The sequence below is a fragment of the Nannospalax galili genome, unplaced genomic scaffold (genome assembly GCF_000622305.1).
Source record: "Nannospalax galili isolate Female #2095 unplaced genomic scaffold, S.galili_v1.0 scaffold59, whole genome shotgun sequence".
In the NCBI taxonomy this organism is placed as follows: domain Eukaryota; kingdom Metazoa; phylum Chordata; class Mammalia; order Rodentia; family Spalacidae; genus Nannospalax; species Nannospalax galili.
In genome coordinates this window covers 1,874,884-1,894,426 of record NW_008344412.1, presented here as the reverse complement: position 1 = coordinate 1,894,426, position 19,543 = coordinate 1,874,884, and the positions used below count along the sequence as shown (strand labels likewise).

Sequence of the window (19,543 nt, the reverse complement as noted above, 5' to 3'; positions counted from 1 at the left end):
ATAAAAACTGTAGACCAGGCTGCTTCAAACTTAGTATGTAGCCAGGTAGCCAGGTGCGGTGGCACAGGCTTTTAATCCTAGCACTGAGGAGATAGAAGAGGGAGGTGGATCTCTGTAAATGTGAGGCCAGCCTGGTTTACATACCAAGTTCTAGGCCAACCATGGCTACACAGTGAATGCCTGTCTCAATCAAACCCAAACAAACGAAAACAAAACAAAACTTACAATGTAGTTGAGGAAGACCTTAGACTTACAGTTCTCCTGTCTCAGCCTCTCAGGTGCTGAGACTTTGGGCATGTACCACCAAGCTTGGTTTTTTGTTTATTTATTTTGATTTTGATTTGGTTTTGTTGTTTTTAATGTGACGCTGAGGTGGGGACTGAACTCAGAGCTTTGTACATGCAAGTCAAGCCTTCTACCAACTGATCTATAACGCAGCCCTGTAGTCTTTAATTTTAAAATTTGTCAGTTCTTTCTCTTAGAAAAGAAACTGCAACTTTCAATCAGAGTTACTTTTTTTGCAGGACACCAACCAGTATGCTTGTTAGAGTTTCTCCTTCCTAAATCTCTTCTGCCTACTCCCTTTACAGTAGGACTAAAATGATGGTGTAGATATATCCTGAGAAAAGGCTTTGAGGTTCTAGTTTTCAGTCTGTGTATTCTGTATGGAATGTCCCTGTCAGTGTAGCCCATGTCTGAATACATCCAGTGTACTGTGAGAAATAACTGAGTAAGTGTCATTAAAGTGGCTTTTATCACATTGGCGATAACAAATCAATGCAGTATTCTTTCATGAACTGCACATGACTCTTGACAGGGTTATGTGCGTATGATGTCATAGCCCACCACACTGGATGGCAAAATCCAGGCTGACTGACCTCTTCCTACACATGTGCAAAATAACCAGCAAAGGGCAGTTTGTTTCTTGCAAATGTTCATCACATTCTAGCAGTACACATGGCAAGCCTTTGTAACCAGGTATCTGTTTATGCTTTTTTAACTTTTACAAAAACTTTATTGAGACTTTCATACACGCATATAAGGTGCTTTGATTAAATCCATACCCACTCCCTCCCTTCCAACACCTCCCATATCTCCCCATCACTTTTTTCTTTTCCTTTTTTCATTTATTTATTTTTATGGGGCTTTTGGCTACTCTAACATTCCCCCCTCTGAAGAGGTAACCCTAAAATCTTCTAAGGATTAGATACAAGCTCCCAAATACTTGTGACATTTTTGGCATTTAGAACAGAGTATATTGCTAACAGTCCCAAGGATATTTTGACTTTTAACCAAGAAACTGGTTACTTTTCTTTGGGGTCTTTTTACTCTAACTGCCTAGCCAATTCCTACCTCCTATTCTTATCACGCCATCCTCTGAAGGGGTTATCCAAATTTATGCTTTAAGTCTTAAGAAAATAGAGATTTTTTCTTCACCTTGCGGAAAGCATTTCTGGACTCCTTGTAGTTTCGGCTGAGGCTGCTTACAAGATCCATTATGAACCTCCAGGACATTAAATTTTGAAGATCTCTGTATAAAAAAACCCACCACCCAGCAACAGAAAAGATGAGGCTGCAAAGCTTCTAAAGAACAATATGAAATGTAAACTTTGAGGGCACGGGCACTCTGACATACCTACCTGGCAGAATATTTGGTAAGAATAGGCTTAAGTTTGGTTAAATATTCTGGAGCATAAACAACCACATCTTCCTCATTTTGTATATTAATATTCACAGTTGACATGATTTCGTTTGTGAAATTTGACCAGCTGAATGGCTGGGGAAAAAAAGCAGGCACAGAGCATTCAGTAATTATGGCTCTCTCTTCTGGGTTCCAAGATTCAATTATGATTAGAAGGCCACACATTAGAGGGCATCAGCTGCATCACTAAATGATTAGTATAATGGCCAGTTTGTTTTTGTTTGGGATGTTTTGTCAATTGTTTCAATAAGCTTTTGAATAAATATTAGTTCTGCAACATGATTATTTAGATGGCAGAATTAAACCAATCATTTAAGAGCAAAACCGAAGCCTTTAAGTATACAGAGCATATAATTAGAAATCAGGCTCATTGCTCTTTTCTGCAAGCAGTAGTTTTAAACAGAAGAAAAGAGTTTTTAAAATGAAGTTTCTTTGGTTTATGAACAATGCAAGTGTATATCAATTGTCTTTTAACAGATATTAATAAACAACTCATTCAAATACTGCAGTGCACCTGAGTGGAGATGCTGCTGGGAATGGAAGAACATTGTTACCACAGAGATGCTATGAAGCCAGACAAAGGAACACAGTTTCAAGTATTCATTTTAGATCCATAGATAGGCATGCAAGTTTGCTACTTCAGTAACTAAGTAGAGAGTTGATAAAAGATGGAATCTCATCTATTAGTCCTTAAGTGAACACTAAGATTTAAGACCATCAATATCTTAGACTCTCATCTATATACATAGAGATCACTTACTCTGTAGTGGATGCTCTGTCGAAATACTTGATTTACTTTGGTGGTTTGGACTAGACTTTTTAGAACACATTTATTAAACATATTATGTTAAAAAGTTATGCAATGAATGTCTAACTCAATTTTAAAAGGCTTGATTTACTAGAATCTTCTTACTATTACAGAATTAGTCCAAAGAGAATTCTGGCTATGGGAGTATGGACATTTTTCTATGGATATGTCTTCATTTCCCAGCCACCTGTATCAACTAATACATGAGAAACAAAAGTATGGCCCCCAAAGGAGATTGTTAGAAGCTAGCTAAGCAAAATAAAGCAATTCTTGTTAGTCAGTAGAATCTGAGATGGAATTTCTTCTTATTTCTACATTGTTTGTAAAGTTTTGTTCTAAACACCTCCATAGATGGCCTGGATGAGAATATGGAAAGTTCTCTGAATAAGTTATGCTCTTTTAGGAATTGACTGTCTTCTTGTTTGACAGCCTACATTTAATGACAATGTAATGGGCTCTCAGCAAGATCTACACCTTTTCCAGTCCTTTTCTGCAGTAGTATTTAAAAATGTTGCACACTTGTTTTGAAAGGAATTTTACTTTTGAAACTCATCCTACTTAAATATACATGCAGCAATTTCAAATAGCTCCTCCTACCTCAGGTCTTGTCATGAAATCAAGGGAGTGTCAAAATTCATTGTGAAGTTCAATTTCTTTCCATAAATAAGTTTTAATGGCATGATTTCAGAAAATGGTACAGTGAGAGGGTACATTAACTGTGCTGCTTACCTTCCCATTGATCTCTAGTGAAAAGTTATTTTGGAGTTGGGTCAGTGTCATTTTGTTGTAAAGAAGCATTGGATCGTTTCGATCTTCAGGTTTAGTTGTAGCCTATGGATGTAATGTTGGAACATTGCTTTAGAAGAACTCTTCAGAAAAATATAACCACATATAAAGAGAAAAGGAAGTGTAGGATAGATACAAATAATGTGATTTAGGTTCAAAATTTAACATTTTATGTACATCCAGTAATAGTGATCAATATTTAATTGAAATATCAAGTTTGAAACTCTTCAAGGAACAATATATTCTAAAATGAAATGAAGATCTTTTTTAAGGGTTAAAAACTCATTCAATTTTATGTCTTATAGGGCGCATACTGAGTTCAATATTGTATAACTGTATTAGTTCAACTGTGAACCTAGAAACTTGCACCCACTTGTGAAAGAGATGTACTCTTGTTCTGGAGTGTGTTACTGAATATGTTAAAGCTGTAGCAAAATGCTTCTTCTAATCATGTAGTTGTTAAAAATTTTTTAAAAATGATAAAAAATAATAATTCTTTAAAAAATTTACAGCCAATTTTGAAAGAGATGCATCTTAGCTCTGGAAATCGTTATTGAATATTTCAATGCTATTGTAATGAAACACTTCTTCTAAGTATGTGGTTATTAAATAAATAATTTTTAAAAATGTGGGTGCAAAAAAAAAATCTTTACATTTTGATACCAAACCATTTAGGTAATATTTGTGGGCATTGGCTAATGGTCAGTTCAGTTGGGCCTGCAGGTGTTTAACAGTATAACTTTTTTGGAATAGAGTCATTTCCAATTTATCTCTCAAATACTGGTTCCCACCCTCACTTTATAATTTGGTATTATAGTAAAAATTAAGCTGTGAAAAAAAAGTGCAGAAGTTTCTACAACAATTTATGGCAAGTACCACAGCAAGTTCCTAGTATATGGTGGGCAGATGGCAGGTTATCCAAGAGGCATGACCACACTTTCCATTTCTGAATGGCTGACCTTCCGTCCTCACTGACTCATTTTGTGCTGTACACTCAATAACATTTGATTTTATTCTGTTCACTAGGTGTAAAAGAGAAAAAAATATGATAGTAACTCCCCTGTTAGTGCTTAGGATGAATAAAAACAAATGTCACTGAGAAGAGACAAAAGAGAAATTTTAAAATGGGAATTGTGTGGCAGTGCCTTCAATGTCTCCTTGGGAAATTTATCTACTTAGTTATGCAGTCAATCATTACTGAACAATTCCTTCATGAAATGCAGATGCACACTGCTAAGAGGCACACAGGTAATCCAGCAATGACTAAGACCCCATGCCAACCTCAGAACCTGACACAGGTTAAATACAATGGCAAATAAGTCCGAGGTAAAACAGAACTACCGCTACTAACCAAGACTGGTCAAAGAGGCACATGGTTTGAGAAAGTTAAGAGTGATAAAATCCCAGGACAGGAAACTGTTCTTTAGCAATTCAGTTTCCCTCTCAGAAACACATGTAATCTATCAAACTGCCATCTACTCAGTTGCCTCTCTAAATAATCTGGCTCTGGTTGGGGGTTGAGAGGGGGGGTTGGCTTCATGTAGACCCAGCAAGGCTAAAATTTCCCTCCGTGAGCTTTACTCTTCAAGATTCTGGTAAGGCTAGATAGCAGTGGTAGGAGGACAGGGATCTGAAGGAACAGGATTTTGCTTATACTGTTAGAGTTCTGTAGGTCCTAGACTGAATCTGAGTCTGGGTTCAAGCAATAGCCTGCATACTACCTAGACCCAGAGTTCATTTACTAGTGACTGTAGGACCCCTCAAAGGACTCAGAGAAGACAGTACCAGATCAGTCACCAAGAGTTTGCCTGGAACCAGAAGAAATGCAGAAATACCGTTGGCTCTGTTTTCCCTCAGCTCAGCAGTCTGAGGGTCTGAACTCAGAGGCATTGCTTTGCCCACTGACCAAGTTCCTAGCAAAAAGGTAGTGATCATCTCTACAGGCACTTTATATTTGAAAATAACAAAGTAAAACTGCAAAGTTTTCCATGAGGCATCTTGCATCACAAAGGCACCTAACAGTTTGATCGTAAGGGGTCAGATTTTGATGTAATACACTTGTGCTAAGTAAGCAATGAAGGACACCTTGTTTACTGTCTGTCAAGCCTAGTGTCTTATGGACGTCAGGAATATAGTTTACTATAACATTCTATAGTTTCAAGCTTCTCTTGAAGTCAGTGATCCATTACTGGCCTCTGCAGTTTTATTACTGGGGTAAAGTCACAGTTTTATCCTTGGAATAGGGTGCAGAGAAGGAAATGAAAAAAAAAGTGGTTGATATTATTCAATATAGAAGAAGATATTTGCTTTACATTGGCAATTTCTTTTTCCAATTCCATAACTTTATTCATTTCCAAAGAGAGCTGGTTTTCATCAATAGGTAATTTTTCTTCCTGACGAATCAACCTGGCCACAGAAATCATAAAATCCACATATGCTGTACAAGCCTGCAGGGAACAAACAGTAAATTATTGGAGAAACTTCTGCATATTCATCAAAACACAAAATATCTTAAATATTAATTTTCAGTAGCAGATAAATCACAATAAAATAGAAGTCTTCTCCTAAGTGCTAAAAGAAATGACCTGTACAGGTTCTTTTAATTAGATTTAGGCAGAATAAGATATCACTTTGAATGTCCTAATTTGTAGCCATTTGTCAATGGAGATTGTTACTGTCAATTTTCAATAAAGTTACTTTGCTGTTATAAAAATACAGTTATAAAACATTTGTTAAGTAATTACATATATTTTTAATCCTTAAAAAATAATAAATTCCTTTACTAAATCTTTTTCCCCCTTGGGTTTAATATATATATATATATATATATGTATAGGGAGTGTGTCTATATGTGTGCATATGTGTGCGTGTGTGTGTGTGTGTGTGTGTGTGTGTGCGTATTTTTTCAACTACTTACAGATAGATAGCCACAAATTCATAGATGATCGGGACAGTTTCTTACATGCATCTTGGGTCAATCATTAATGTTTTATGAGATTGTTCTAAGGAGCACCTCTAACCACACATCTAAGGGTGAAAGATTTTTCCATAATGCTTCCACGAATGTGAGGTTTCACTATACAAATGCCACAGATTTAGATAGCCTCTTTCTTCCAAGAACTTAATTTCTTCATATTTTACCTTCAGATACATTTTCATTTATAAATGTAAGCTATAAACTAGCTGTCTTAACAACCATTTGTGAATAATACAAATTCCTTATTCACATTCAGTAACATTAAGACCAGGGGAATTCAATCCCATTTCTGCTAGGTCTCAACACTTTGCTACTTAGTAGCCATTACTGTCCATCAGCAATTAAAATAAAGTTTGATCTCATCTCATTTAAAATGTACCCCAAATTCAAGTCTTTGACAGAAGCTTTACTATTAGTAAAGCTAGTAACTGTCATCAGGGAAATTATGCCATATGTCTTTGGGATAGATGGAGTTTTTGATGCTTCCAAGTTTTGGTATTCGGATAAAGACAGATGAAGGTTATAATGTGTGCTAAAAAGGGTGTAGCATTTTCAGTTTCAGAAGAGTTTTATATCCCTACTATCAGATTACAAGAGAAAAGGGCACCCTTATATTCATTGTAAACGCAAAGTCACATCTGTAATTGCAGTGGCTCATTATCAAACAGATAAGTAGCAAAATGAAAATGTTATCAAGCAAGAACCCATTCAAAATGTACAATTATTATGAATCTGAAAGATCTTATTGCTATTCTGTGACCCTCACTAAATGCCAAGTAGACAGTTCTCTGGAGAGAGAGGCTCTCTTTTTTCAGGCATAGGCTGTAACATCAGGACCACCTAGCTAGTGCCTCCATCCATACTTCTCAATAGAATAAACTATTTTTTTAGCTTAAAATTTGCATTTGAAAACCCAATCACCAAGGAAGTAGGAACACAAAGATAGCTTCATATAGGTTATTGTCAACTCCAATCTTTTTCTCTTTAAAAGCTAATCAGAATCATTTCCCTTTGAGGTAAACAAATATGTCTGGGTTCATACCTCCTGAGACCTCCTAGTTTTGAATTAACTGTATTTCAGAGCATATAAATTCATCTGCATTCAGCAGGGAATTACTATTGACTCTGAAGGAGACAGTAATTTAAATTTTCTAAATTCATTCTACTAAGATTATTCCTTGCTGCATGAGATGCTTTTTTGCTGATGGAGTGAGAACGCAATAACTGGAATCCTGTGTACTCTGTTGATTCAGCAATCCAGTTCTTCTTCAATGACTTTAGCTTTACAAATGTAACTAAAGACCGTTGAACTTTGGTACATGACAGCACATGGACTTTGAACAATATTTCTGCATTGCTGAGCTGATGATGTTTCTCAGGAAACCAGAAGCACATATCACTAGCTCCTGGAACGCTTCCATCTTTGCATGGAACACACTATATTCCCTAATGAATCCCAGCCTAGTAACCATTTCTGATTAAAACATGTGTCTTAGTATTCTGTCTTTCCTGGCTTCCAAATGTATGAAGTAGTTGTCAGAACCCAAGTTCACTGCTGCGGTTAAATCTCTTTTACAAGACATGATTCTCCTATAAGGCTTTAATTATTTTCCTCATTTCTAAGAATGCAAAATGATTATAAGTATACAGATGTGAGGAAATTGGGTTATGTTTTAAATTGAAATTCAATTTCTCTTTCTTATGATTTAGAGAAATTTTAGTTATCAAGACAGAGAAAGAATCATTTATTTTTTATTTTATTTTATTTTATTTTTTTATTTTTTGTTCTTTTTGAAACAGGGTCTCCCTGTAGCCCCAGCTATCCTGGAACTCACTATGCAGACAAGGCTGGCCTTGAACTCACAGAGATCAGCTTGCCTCTCCCACCCCAGTGCTGGGATTAAAGGTGTGTGCCACCACGGCCGGCCAGTTATCATTTTTAACAGTTGTAAGCTTCTTTGAAAACAATAAATCAAGGATCCTCTTGGTAAAAAACGCACAGAAACATCTATGTAGCCCTTCATTAAAAACACCATTAACAAGCATACCAAGAAAAAAATCAAGGAAAAGAGCCCATTTATGACAGCCCCACAAACCATAACATGTCTTGGAATAAATCTAACCAAGGAAGCAAAGGACTTGTATAATAAACATTGACAAAGGATATTGAAGAAGGTCGCAGACGATGGAAAGATCTCCCATGCTCATGGATCAGTAGGATTAATATTGTGAAAATGGCTATTCTACCAAAAGTAATCCACAAATTCAATGCAATATCCAGTAAAATTCCAACAGAATTCTTCACAGAAATTGAAAAAATAATCTCAAATTTCATTTGGAAACAACAAAAATCCCAAAATAGTCAATATAATGCTGAACAAGAAAAGAATTGCTAGAGGTATTATCATATCTATTGTCAAATTATAGTGCAGAGCCATAGTAATAAAACCAGTGTGATATTGGCATAAAACAGACGCAGTGATCAGTGGAATAGTACTGAGGACCCAGATTTAAGTCCATGCATTTACAACCGCCTGCTTTTTGACAAAGGGGCCAAAAACATACTCTGGAGAAAAGATAGCACATTCAACAAATGGTGCTGGTCAAACTGGTTAGCCCCATGTAGTAGAATGAAACTAGATCCTTATCTCTCACCATGCACAAAACTCAACAGTAGATGGACCAAGAAGGTCAACATAAGACTTGATACCCTGAATTTAAGAGAAGAGAAAGAAAGGGATATGTTGGGATTTATAGGCACAGGAAAGAACTTTCTGAACAAGATTCTTATAGCACAGTCATTAAGTCCAACAACTGAAAAATGGGACCTCATGAAACTAAAAAGCTTCTGTACAGCAAAGGACACCATCATTCGAGTGAGGATGCAGCCTACAGAATGTGAAAACGTCTTTACCAGTTATATGTCTGATGTTAAAACAATAGCCAACCAAATCCAATTTAAAAATGGGGAAAGGAGCTGAACAGGGAGTTCTCAAAAGATAAAACAGAAATAACTATTTTGACACACACTTAAAAACTTGTTCAACATCTTTAGTTGTCAGGGAACGCAAATCAAAACCACTTTGAGATTTTATCTCTCCCCACTTAGAATGGTGAAGACCCAAACAAGGAATCAAGGATCAATGCTGGCAAGGATGTGGAGAAAAGAAAATTTTTATCCACTGCTGGTGGGAGTGCAAACTGGTTCAGCTACTATGGGAATCAGTATTGTGGAGATCCCTCTAAAAGCTAGAAATAGATTTACCATAAAACCTAGCTATACCAGCCTTCTGCAGGCACCCCACAGACTGTCTATCTTGCTACAGAGATACCCGCTCATCCATGTTCATTCAATGCTGCCTTTTTTCACAATAGCCAGGAAATGGAGACAACCTAGATGCCTATCAAATGATGAATGGATAATGCAAGTATGGTACATTTACACAACGGAACATTTACACAATGGAACATTAGTCAGATGTTGAAATAATAAAAATATGAAATTCATGGGTAAATGTATGGAACTGGAAACATTCTGAGTAAAGTAACTCAGATCCAGAAAGACAAGCATTGCGTGTTCCCTCTCATCGCTGGATGCTAGCTTTGAAATCTTAGATATGCATGTTTCATTTGGAAAATTCAGGAGATCAGGAAACTATTAAACAGCCAAGGGGTGACGACTTCATGAGGGTGAGATAGAATACAGTCATATATACAGGGAAGGGGACTAATGGAGTAGGAAGCATTAACTGGGGTTGGAAATGGGAGGTCAGGAGGGCAGAGAAGGGAGAATGGGGAGGGAGAACTAACACTAAAGGCCTTTAGAAAAAGCCATATGGAAACTGACCACTACAGAAACTTCTTAAAAATATATACATATACATTATTAAAAGATTAAAAAGAATTCTCTATATAACATGGGGACAACATAGGTCAGCAAAGTAAAAGTCCAATGCCAGGAAGGACTCCCTCTTTTGAAGTTGTTGACCACCCTCAAACACTATTGGCCATTGCCTCTGCTCTTGGTTATGCCCTAGAACTTGATGGTAAGACCCCATAACTGAAGACACTAAATACATGAGCAGTAAAATAAACAAGGAGAAATCAAGCTGGTACTGACTTCAAAGCTTCATTTCTACTGGCTAGCTTTCATAATGCTGGAGGTTAGATGCATGCTATCAAAGGAGACAAGTAATCGTCAACTTTACCCAGCTGTGAATCTTGAGAAGTCTCCTTATGTTGTAAATGGTGATTAACACAGAAACCCACAACTGGCCAACATGCAGAGAATAAGAGACTGAAGAGGACTTATCTCTGAATTGGCCATCTATATCAAATTTCTGCCTCCCAAGGCTCAGGGACTACTGCAGAAGAGGGGTAGAAAGATTGCAAGGACCATAGGTTGTGGCTGACCACAAGGAAACAGTTTTCTTGACCGCTGGGAAGTTATACATATGAAGTCACAGCAATGGTGATAACATGCACAAGCACCACATCAGCTCACACCAGACAAAATCCTAGTACAGACATGGAGAAGTGGGTAAGAAATCCAAACCTCACCTGAGAAACTATCAGCAACCAAAGGGTGCTAGGAGGGGAAGAATCAGTCCCTTTTATGGATGTGACTCTTGGTAGGTTCACCAGGCTCCAGTGGATGGACCCACACTGAAGGGCACATGGGAATTTGGGGACACAAATTTGACACACCACACACACACACACACACACACACACACACTAAAGTACATGAATTGGGGAGGGAGGAATTAAGGGAGGGTGTACGTAGTGGAGGCTACCTAAATACAATCACAACATATTATATAAAATTTTCAAAAATTCAATTATAAAAGAAACAAAACAAATTGTAAGTCTTAACACTTACAAAATTAGTTTTAGAGGAATATTCAGTTTTAAGAGGAAGTATAAAATCCATATAATAGCAATTTTGTGGGGTTTTAAACTACACACCATCAGTGAAGTAGTGCTTACTAACCCCAATGTCATGGGTTGTTACTCTAAAAATATTTTCATTGTGCAAAACCAGGTAATGGTATTTATAAAAGTATCTTTTTAAAAAGTGGGTACATTGCTTCTTGGAAAAAAGCTGAAGTTCATTAGAACCGTCAAAAGGAAGACAGCAAGGCCATTTTACACCTGTCTTTCTACTTTAGGATAATTATTAAATATTAATTAATCTCCATGAAGGAGGAGAAAGCTCTCTAGTTAGACTGGCTGACACCTGGATACCTTGGTGGATCAACTACCTTTAAAAATCAGATAGTCTGTTTGTGACACCCAGCTCTTAACAATTTTCTGCCTTTTCCTTCCTCAAAGAAAATCTACAAAATATAGGGCAGGAAGCAACTGAGAAGCCACAGAACTCTGCTATTCTTAGCCACTGATGCTGGGAGATATTTAAGTGTTACACAGGAAGTTTGCTGGCAGAACACACAAAGGGCACCAAACAGAAAAGCCAGGATGCCAAGCAGGAAAGATGTTTCCCATCTAAAAGGCTGGTGATTTCCTAGTTTAAACGACATACAACTGCTGACACGGAGACACTTGCTCTCCACAGAGGGGCTGTATGTATAGCATTACACATCCATTCCTGGAGACTGGAGGTCAGACAGAGCTCCTAAGCATATCTTTATGATGAGAGGATGACAGGACCCAAGAGGATTCAACTTGGTGTGGTGAGGGCACTGAAGTTTTCACTGAGTTATCAGAAAGAACCTGAAGCTTCCAGATCCTAGCAGTAGGACCCTATTACTGAAGACATAAAAAATTTGGGTCATGAAGCATGGAGAGATGAAGCTGATACCGACCTGGAAGCTTCATCCCTACTGACTAGCATTCATAGTGCTGGAAGGTGCTATGTGTGCTACCAAGGGACCAAGGGAGAAAAGTAATCATTAGTCTTACCAACCTGTGAACCCTGTAAGCTGCAATAACAAGTGGTCTGGCAAAACATGCCCACTGGTGCATTAGTGGCATGAGCATTATGGGAATAACCAAACATTTCACAGTTGGATTTAAGGCCCACCCCACAAGATGGAACCCATGTCTGGTACCATTATCTGCATCAAAAATCCATGATTATATAGGTCAAAGACCCTAGGGGAGAACATACAACTATGATTCTGCTAAATGGACATAGTAGTAAACCTACTCTTAATTACTTATTGTTATATCCATAGATTAGTGCATCTCTCAATGATGCACTCACCAGAGAAGCTTCTTTTTGCAGTAGATGGTGATTAATAGGGACCCATAACTGGTCAACGTGCAAAGACTAAGAGATTGTGGAGTGCTCAGTCCTAAATGGGACATGCATACCATATCCTTTCCCTCAAGGCTTAGGATCTATTTCAGAAGAGGGGGATGAAAGACAATAAGAGCCAGAAGCAGTGGATGACTATATAGAAGTGTTTTCTAGACATAACAGGTCAGGTGCACATATAACTCACAGGAATTGGCACAGCATACACAAGACCTGTACAAACTCAAGCCAGACAAAATCCAAGCATGGGAGGGGGTGGTAGGCACAGAGCAGGAGCTATTGGCAATTTACAGTTGCTGTGATAGGGACAGTCAGTTTTTTTCAAGGGTGTGACGTCTGGTGGGTTGATCACTTGCCAGGGGATGATCTCATAGTCAAGAATATTTGAGCAACAGAAATTGGACTTAATGGACTTTAAAAGAAAAAGAAGGACATGAGGTTGGGTGGTAGGGAGGTTGGGGTGAAAATGAGAGGAGATGGGGGGAGAGGGAGTGAATATGATCAAAATACATCATATGAAATTATCAAAAATATTTTAAAAATATTTATGATTATTCAGACACACTGCAAAACAAACAAATGAAAAAGAACCTGGAGATTTATACAAGACCTCCTTAGGTTTACTGAATATGTTGTAAAGCTGCATATAGATCTTTTCACAAACTGGGTTCAGTTTCCAAAAATTCTCTTGTCAAATTTACTAAGTTGCACATAAAATGGCTGTTTGTGTTTTGTTAAATACACATACTAGGGTGGGGTAGAACCGTCTGGGTTTTAGCCACTTTCTGGGTACTCAGAAGGGAGAAAGCAAGGTAACAATTTCCCTTGTACTACATGTTTTATTTAGTCAATGTCTCCATCCAGGGAAATTAGCTCAGTCATATATGTTAGCTGAGAGGTTTAAAGTACACATTTTACCTATAATGACTGAGCCACCTAGCAAAGTTAGCATAGGTCCCTGCCCTCAGCTGAGTCTACCATCATCTTTAACCTAAATGATCACATGACCTCTCTGATGCCTTCTACACTACAATATTGTCTACCAACTACAGACAGAGAGATCTTTTCAAAAGCCATACTGGATCATATCTAGATTGCCGATCTACCACCACAGCCATTTGTTCCCATTTCCTTAGTTCATATTATGTCCTTCATTATCTATCTCATCCCAGAAGAACTTGAGTTCCATGACAGCAAAGACATTGATTGCTACCTTTGAATCCCCATAGTCTAGAAAAGTTGTCACAGTTATACAAACTCAATGAATATTTACTGGACAAAAATAATGAAGTTAAAATATAAGCATATTAAGAAGGTTTCACTTATTTCCCTTTTGATCAGAACATCTAGTCTCAGCTCAAGTCCTGAGGCACTTCTTTTAACTTGTATTTTGGACGAGCAGGGAAATAAATCCTCTCCAGGTTTAATCACAGTTTGTTTGTGCCACTCATCTTTAGGACCACAAATCTCAGCGTGTGCTCTTTCCTGGATAGGTGGAATTCAGAGAATTTTGTGGTCTGTCTTTCCTCTGATTTAGACACTTAGGACTTGGGTCATTTCTTTCTGGCTTTGATCCACCATGATCATATTTCAAGCCCTTTATCCTCATTCCTAAAACATCTCCTGAACCCACCAGTTTTGGAAGAGCTCTAAATTAATTTATAGTTTTCGCCTTTTCCGCTCTAGCCATGTCCTGTAGCTTTACATATCCCATGGCTTTTAACCTCCAACTCCTGTCTCCTCGGACTCAGCTTCTAACCCAGTGGTGTTCTCACTTTTGTTTTATTCCTCGTATACACTGTTCAACTCACAATTTTGTTGATGGATAAACAAAAAAGTTTAATAATCAATCATGGTTGCTTTTTTAGAGTGTGTGTATAACCGAGGGGTGACTGCTCAGAGCACCATTACTGGCGCATGCAAAGTAGTCCTTAGGTGTGGGAATTACTACCCTAGCCTATTCTGTCTTGTCAGACAAAGCAGTACAGAGCATAAAGATCTCTATATCATCACAGCCAAATATTTTAGATTTCTAGCCTACAGATTTCTTATAAAGGAGGATAAGTAATAATTAGCTTTGATGAGCTTAGCAGGTAGAGAAAGTAAAGCCTTGAGACATATCCAATTCACCCCTAGATTTGCCCCTAGTACAGAGTTCAGAGGCTTGTATAAAGAAGTTGCACTTCTTAAGAAAATTAAAATTATTTTTCTCTATATAAAAGGACTTTCTCATGTGACATAGTTAGACTGGCCCTAAGAATTCCAAAAGTGGGAATGATTATTTTTTCATGGGCAAGGCAAAACTTTCCTGTAATTTTCTAAAAACAGATATTAATAGTTTTGTTTTGAATCTTGTTACATCTGTGTTTTAGGGAGCAACATGTCATTAAATGGTCTCTTCAGGTAATCAGTATAGCTCTTCACTCTTGATAGAAAGAAAGATCTAGTATGAGAGATTTCTTGATAAACTCATTTTGAGAACAGCTTTGCATCAAGAAGAGACATGGTGAATGTGTCTTTTTGAGAATGAAGCTGTTCTAATTCACCTACCCTTTCCAGACTGATCAATGGCAGTTCTTCTACAGGCAAATTCTTAGGATTTAATATGTTCCCTTTTGTTCAAGAGGGAATGAAGAGAACAACCATAACTTTTGTGGTTGGATCTCTATATGCCTGAAGGGTCTGTATAGGTTATGGTGATCACTAAATGCCAACAAAATCATGTTTTAGACTAATAAAAATTAAGTCAATGGTGGGCTGACGGTATGGAGACTCCTTAGCGTGCTGGTTATATAGGGTCCACTGAACTCACACTCATAAAGTATGCAAAAAAATTTATAAAGATGTGCATTTAGATAAAAATTTCTGATTTTCTGTTCTTATTGTATAGCTACTCTCGAGTATACTTTCACCCTGGCCTGGTACCTTAGTGCATTCTTTTCATAATGAACCAAAGGGGCCTAAGTGAACCAAAGGGTGTCAGCCTCCTTTTCTCTAGTCATTGTCTTGTGGAGTCTGCAAGTCCTCTCCAGTCCCAGAGGGAAAATGGCTAAGTGACATTTATCTGATCAAAAGCCAATATTCACATTTGTATTATTAGAAAATCGATCTGAAACTTTAGGATACTCAAGAAAAAAGAAGCTGTAGTACCTTAGTTTTGATAGCTCCACTTTGAATTTTATCAAAAACTTAAGAAGAAGAACCGGTATTGACCTTTATTAAACTCTTCTAAAAAATTGACAGCTGCAGTTGTCAGCTCGACACACCTGGGAAGAAGAAACCTCCAACAGGACAATTTCTCTATTGGATTGACCTGCGGACATGTCTGTTAGGCATTTTCTTGATTGTAGAGTTGATGTGGGAAAGCCTAAACCACTGTGGGTGCTGCCACCGCTGGGCAGGTGGTCCTAAGTTATGTAAGAAAGCAGGCTAGGCACAAGCCAGAGGAGCAAGCCAGTAAGCAGTGTTTCTCTGTGGTCTGTGCTTCAGTTCCTGCCTCCAGATTCTTGCCTTGGCTTCCCTCAAGGATGAACTGTGCTCGGAACATGTAAGTCAAATAAGCCTTTTCCTTCCCAAGTTAATTTTGATCAGTGTTTTATCACAGCAGTAGAAGCAAACTAGGAAGAAGAACAACTCTGATTCTAAAGCCAGACAAGAAAACTAAGAGAAAAGAAAACCATGGACGAATATCTCTGACGAAAAATACACAGAAAATCCTCAATAAAATACTAGCAAATGTTCAACAGAATGTTTAAAAGAATTTTGACCATGACAAAAGAGACTTATGTCAGGAACAGGTTTACAAGTATCATTCACTATAATTGATCAATAGATGTTATATACTATAGAAAATGAACTGCAAAAGCACGTGAGCATCTCAAAAGATGGAAAATTTCAATATACATCCATGCTTTTTAAAAAATACTTAAAAATAGCCAAGTGTGGTGGCATACGCCCGCAGTCCCAGCACTTGGGTGGCAGAGGCAGGCAGGAGGATCTCTGTGAGTTCAAGGCCAGCCTGGTCTACATAGTAAGCTCCAGGCTGGCTGGGGCTACAGGGAAACCATGTTTCATAAAGACTAAAAAAAACAACAACAACAAAAAAAACTTAAAAATAATAAGTTCAAAAGGAACATACCTCAACATAAAAAAGGCTGCAATGACAAGACCACAGTTAATGTAATACTTACTGATAAGAAGCTAAAAGCTTTTCCTCTAAGATCAGAAACAAAGCATGATGCCAATTTTGCCATTTCTGTATAACAGTGACAGAAGTCTTAGCCAGAGCAACCAGGCAAGCAAAAGAAATAATAAACATTCATAAAGGAAAGGAAGAAGTGACACGGTCTGCCTGCCAAAGACACTGCAAATGCTAAAGGCATCACCAAAATAATGTTAGATCTGGTAACAGTTAAAAAATCAGCACACAAAAATCAGTAGCCCTTATGTACACAAAAATTGAATTATCCTAACAAGAAATTAACAAAACTATTGCATTTACAATAGCATCAAAAGTATGTGTAAATTCAACCAAGTTTTGACAAAGTACGCACATGGCTAAACAGCCCAAGCTGGCATTCTCTAATTTCCCTTATATTGAGTGGGATCAACACGACAATGTTCAAAACCATGGCATGAACTTTTGCATCACTTACATAAAAATAAACTAGCTGAATGTGGTGGCTTATGCCTGTAATTCTAGTACTTAGGAAGCACAGACAGGAGGATTGTCATGAGTTTGAGGCCATGCTGTCTACATAATGAGTTTCTGCTCAGCTTGAGCCACAGAGTACAGCCTTCTCCTAAAAAGCAAAATAAAACAAACAAAAATCCCAACTTATGAATTAATTTAAAATGAGAGGAGGATGAGGAGATGGCTCAGCAATTAAGAATGCTGGCTATTTTCCCAGGGGACCTGGTCTGGTTCCCAGCATTCACATGGTGGCTAACAACCATCCTTAACTCCAATTCCAGGGAATCTGATGCCCTCTTCCGGTCCCGAGGGGCATTGTACACCCATTGTGTACTTATATACATGCAGGTAAAACCTTCATACACATAAAATAAAAATAAATAAAATCTTTGTAGAAAATGACAGGAACCTGTCTAGAACCTTCCTCCTTTTTTTCCTAAGGCCTTAAATCTGACTATGGTACAACAAATCTTGTCAACTAGTGACTAGTGTAAACTCCAGAGGAGGCTAGTATTAGAGCAATAAATCAGCAGGGATCTCAGAGAGTCCCCCTGCATCCTACCTTTCCTGGACTGCCTGCTTTAGAATCAGAAAAGGAAATGGAAATATGGTCTCTTACTTCAAGTATGATAATTTTGAGTTTCTTTATTATTATTATTGCAGCCTAGCCACAACCCAACCAAACACAAACAAGTGCCTACTAGAAAGTCCATGTAAATCAAGGAATCCTCTAGTGATGGCTATCAAGACGTGGAGAACAGTATTCTGTCTATAGGGAGGAATGGCAGCCGCTCTTGTCCAGCATGGTCTTTTGAAAATTCAGGCTTAGGGTTTCCAGTTCTACTAACCTAGCAAGAATACATATGATCAAATGAAAATTTCCAATTTGGTAGCATATTGACAAGTAATTCAAAATTAAAAATACATAAAAACTTGCAGGTTCAACCAAAATGCCTCTCCATCAGATTCAAGCCTCAAACTACCAGTTTGCAACCTGTTCTAGATTCAGAGCCAGCACTGAGTATCAGCTGTATAAATACACTGTCAGCTTAACAAAATCTTTTCTAAGGAAAAAAGAGAAGAAACTTTACCACCTTGACTATCAGGTACACTTTGATAACAGACATGTTAAACTATAAAATAAAAATGTATCTAGGGATTGGAAAAAAACCTGTAGTTTATAAGAACACAGTGGCAAATATAAAAAGCAGCTCAGCTGATGACGATGATAGGAAACCACATTCCTCACTCACTTTTAACTTTGAAACAGGAAACAGCTGGACCGTTCTTAAAGCGGCTTCAACTCAACACAGTAACTAGAGCGCTCAAATAGCACACACATATCTAATGATCTGTGCTATTAATTGTGGCTTTTGACATTATGTTCTATGTATTTTTCTTTATTTCAATGTTTGTGTCCACTCAAAAAGAAAGCTTATTCCATGTTATCTTAACGTAAATGCAAGGCACAGGCATGTTTAGTTAATAATTTTTGCCAAGAAGTGGCTTCTGTCATACCACCACAATGTGACCCATTAGGGTCATCAAAGGTAAACTATTTCTGAGTTACAAAATAATTGTGAGAAAAGCAGACCTAGAAGAGATGCCACCCCTCCGTCACCTAATAATACCCAACACTGCTAGTTTTGTCTGCTACTCTTCTTCCCGTCAGTAAGCAAGAAAGCGTTCACATCAGCCTAAGGCAGGGAAGCCTGGGAGTCAGTGAGCACACAATCTGACTCGACCAGTAGCTGTGTAGGATGCTATGCCCATGGATTATATAGCCAGTGCTAGAGGAAGCGGGCAGATACTCCTGCCTTCCTAGTCCTCTGAAAGTCAAATCAGAAAGTTCTGGAAGGGTACTGTTCACTGACCAGTCAATCTTTACTCCCTACTGACAATGCTCTATATGTTGGCTAATCTTCTTTTATTATAAAAAAATAAATATTTTATTTATTGTTTTTATTTTATGTGTATGAATGTATTGCCTGCATGTATATATATGCACCTGTGTCGTGCAATGCCCACGGAAGTCAGAAGAGGGTGTCGGGTCCCCTGGAACTGGAGTTAAGGACAGTTGTTAGCTGGGTACTGGGAACCTAACCCAGGTCCTCTGCAAAGGCAGTAAGTACTTTTAACCACTGAGCCATCTCTCCAGCCCCTATTTTACTTTGAATGATCCAGCTTTTAACATGTGAATGGAAACATTCAAAAGTGACTTTTTAAGTGAGTCATGTGAACTAAAAACTAAACTGAGATAGAAATAAGGCATTCCAGGCTTCCTTGTTTATTTTACC

General features: G+C 37.8%; 1 protein-coding gene across 2 annotated transcripts in view; it reads right to left on the bottom strand.

Moving 5' to 3' along the window:
• Mme (membrane metalloendopeptidase) overlaps positions 1–19,543 on the bottom strand; it is a gene marked incomplete in the record, with an annotated part of 93,658 nt that overhangs the window by 38,756 nt on the left and 35,359 nt on the right. For both annotated transcript variants that reach the window (XM_008840640.3, XM_017800006.2), the window contains 4 exon segments: positions 1,438–1,531; positions 1,641–1,777; positions 3,240–3,341; positions 5,609–5,743. In XM_008840640.3, the coding sequence (XP_008838862.2) occupies positions 1,438–1,531; positions 1,641–1,777; positions 3,240–3,341; positions 5,609–5,743 (468 nt within the window).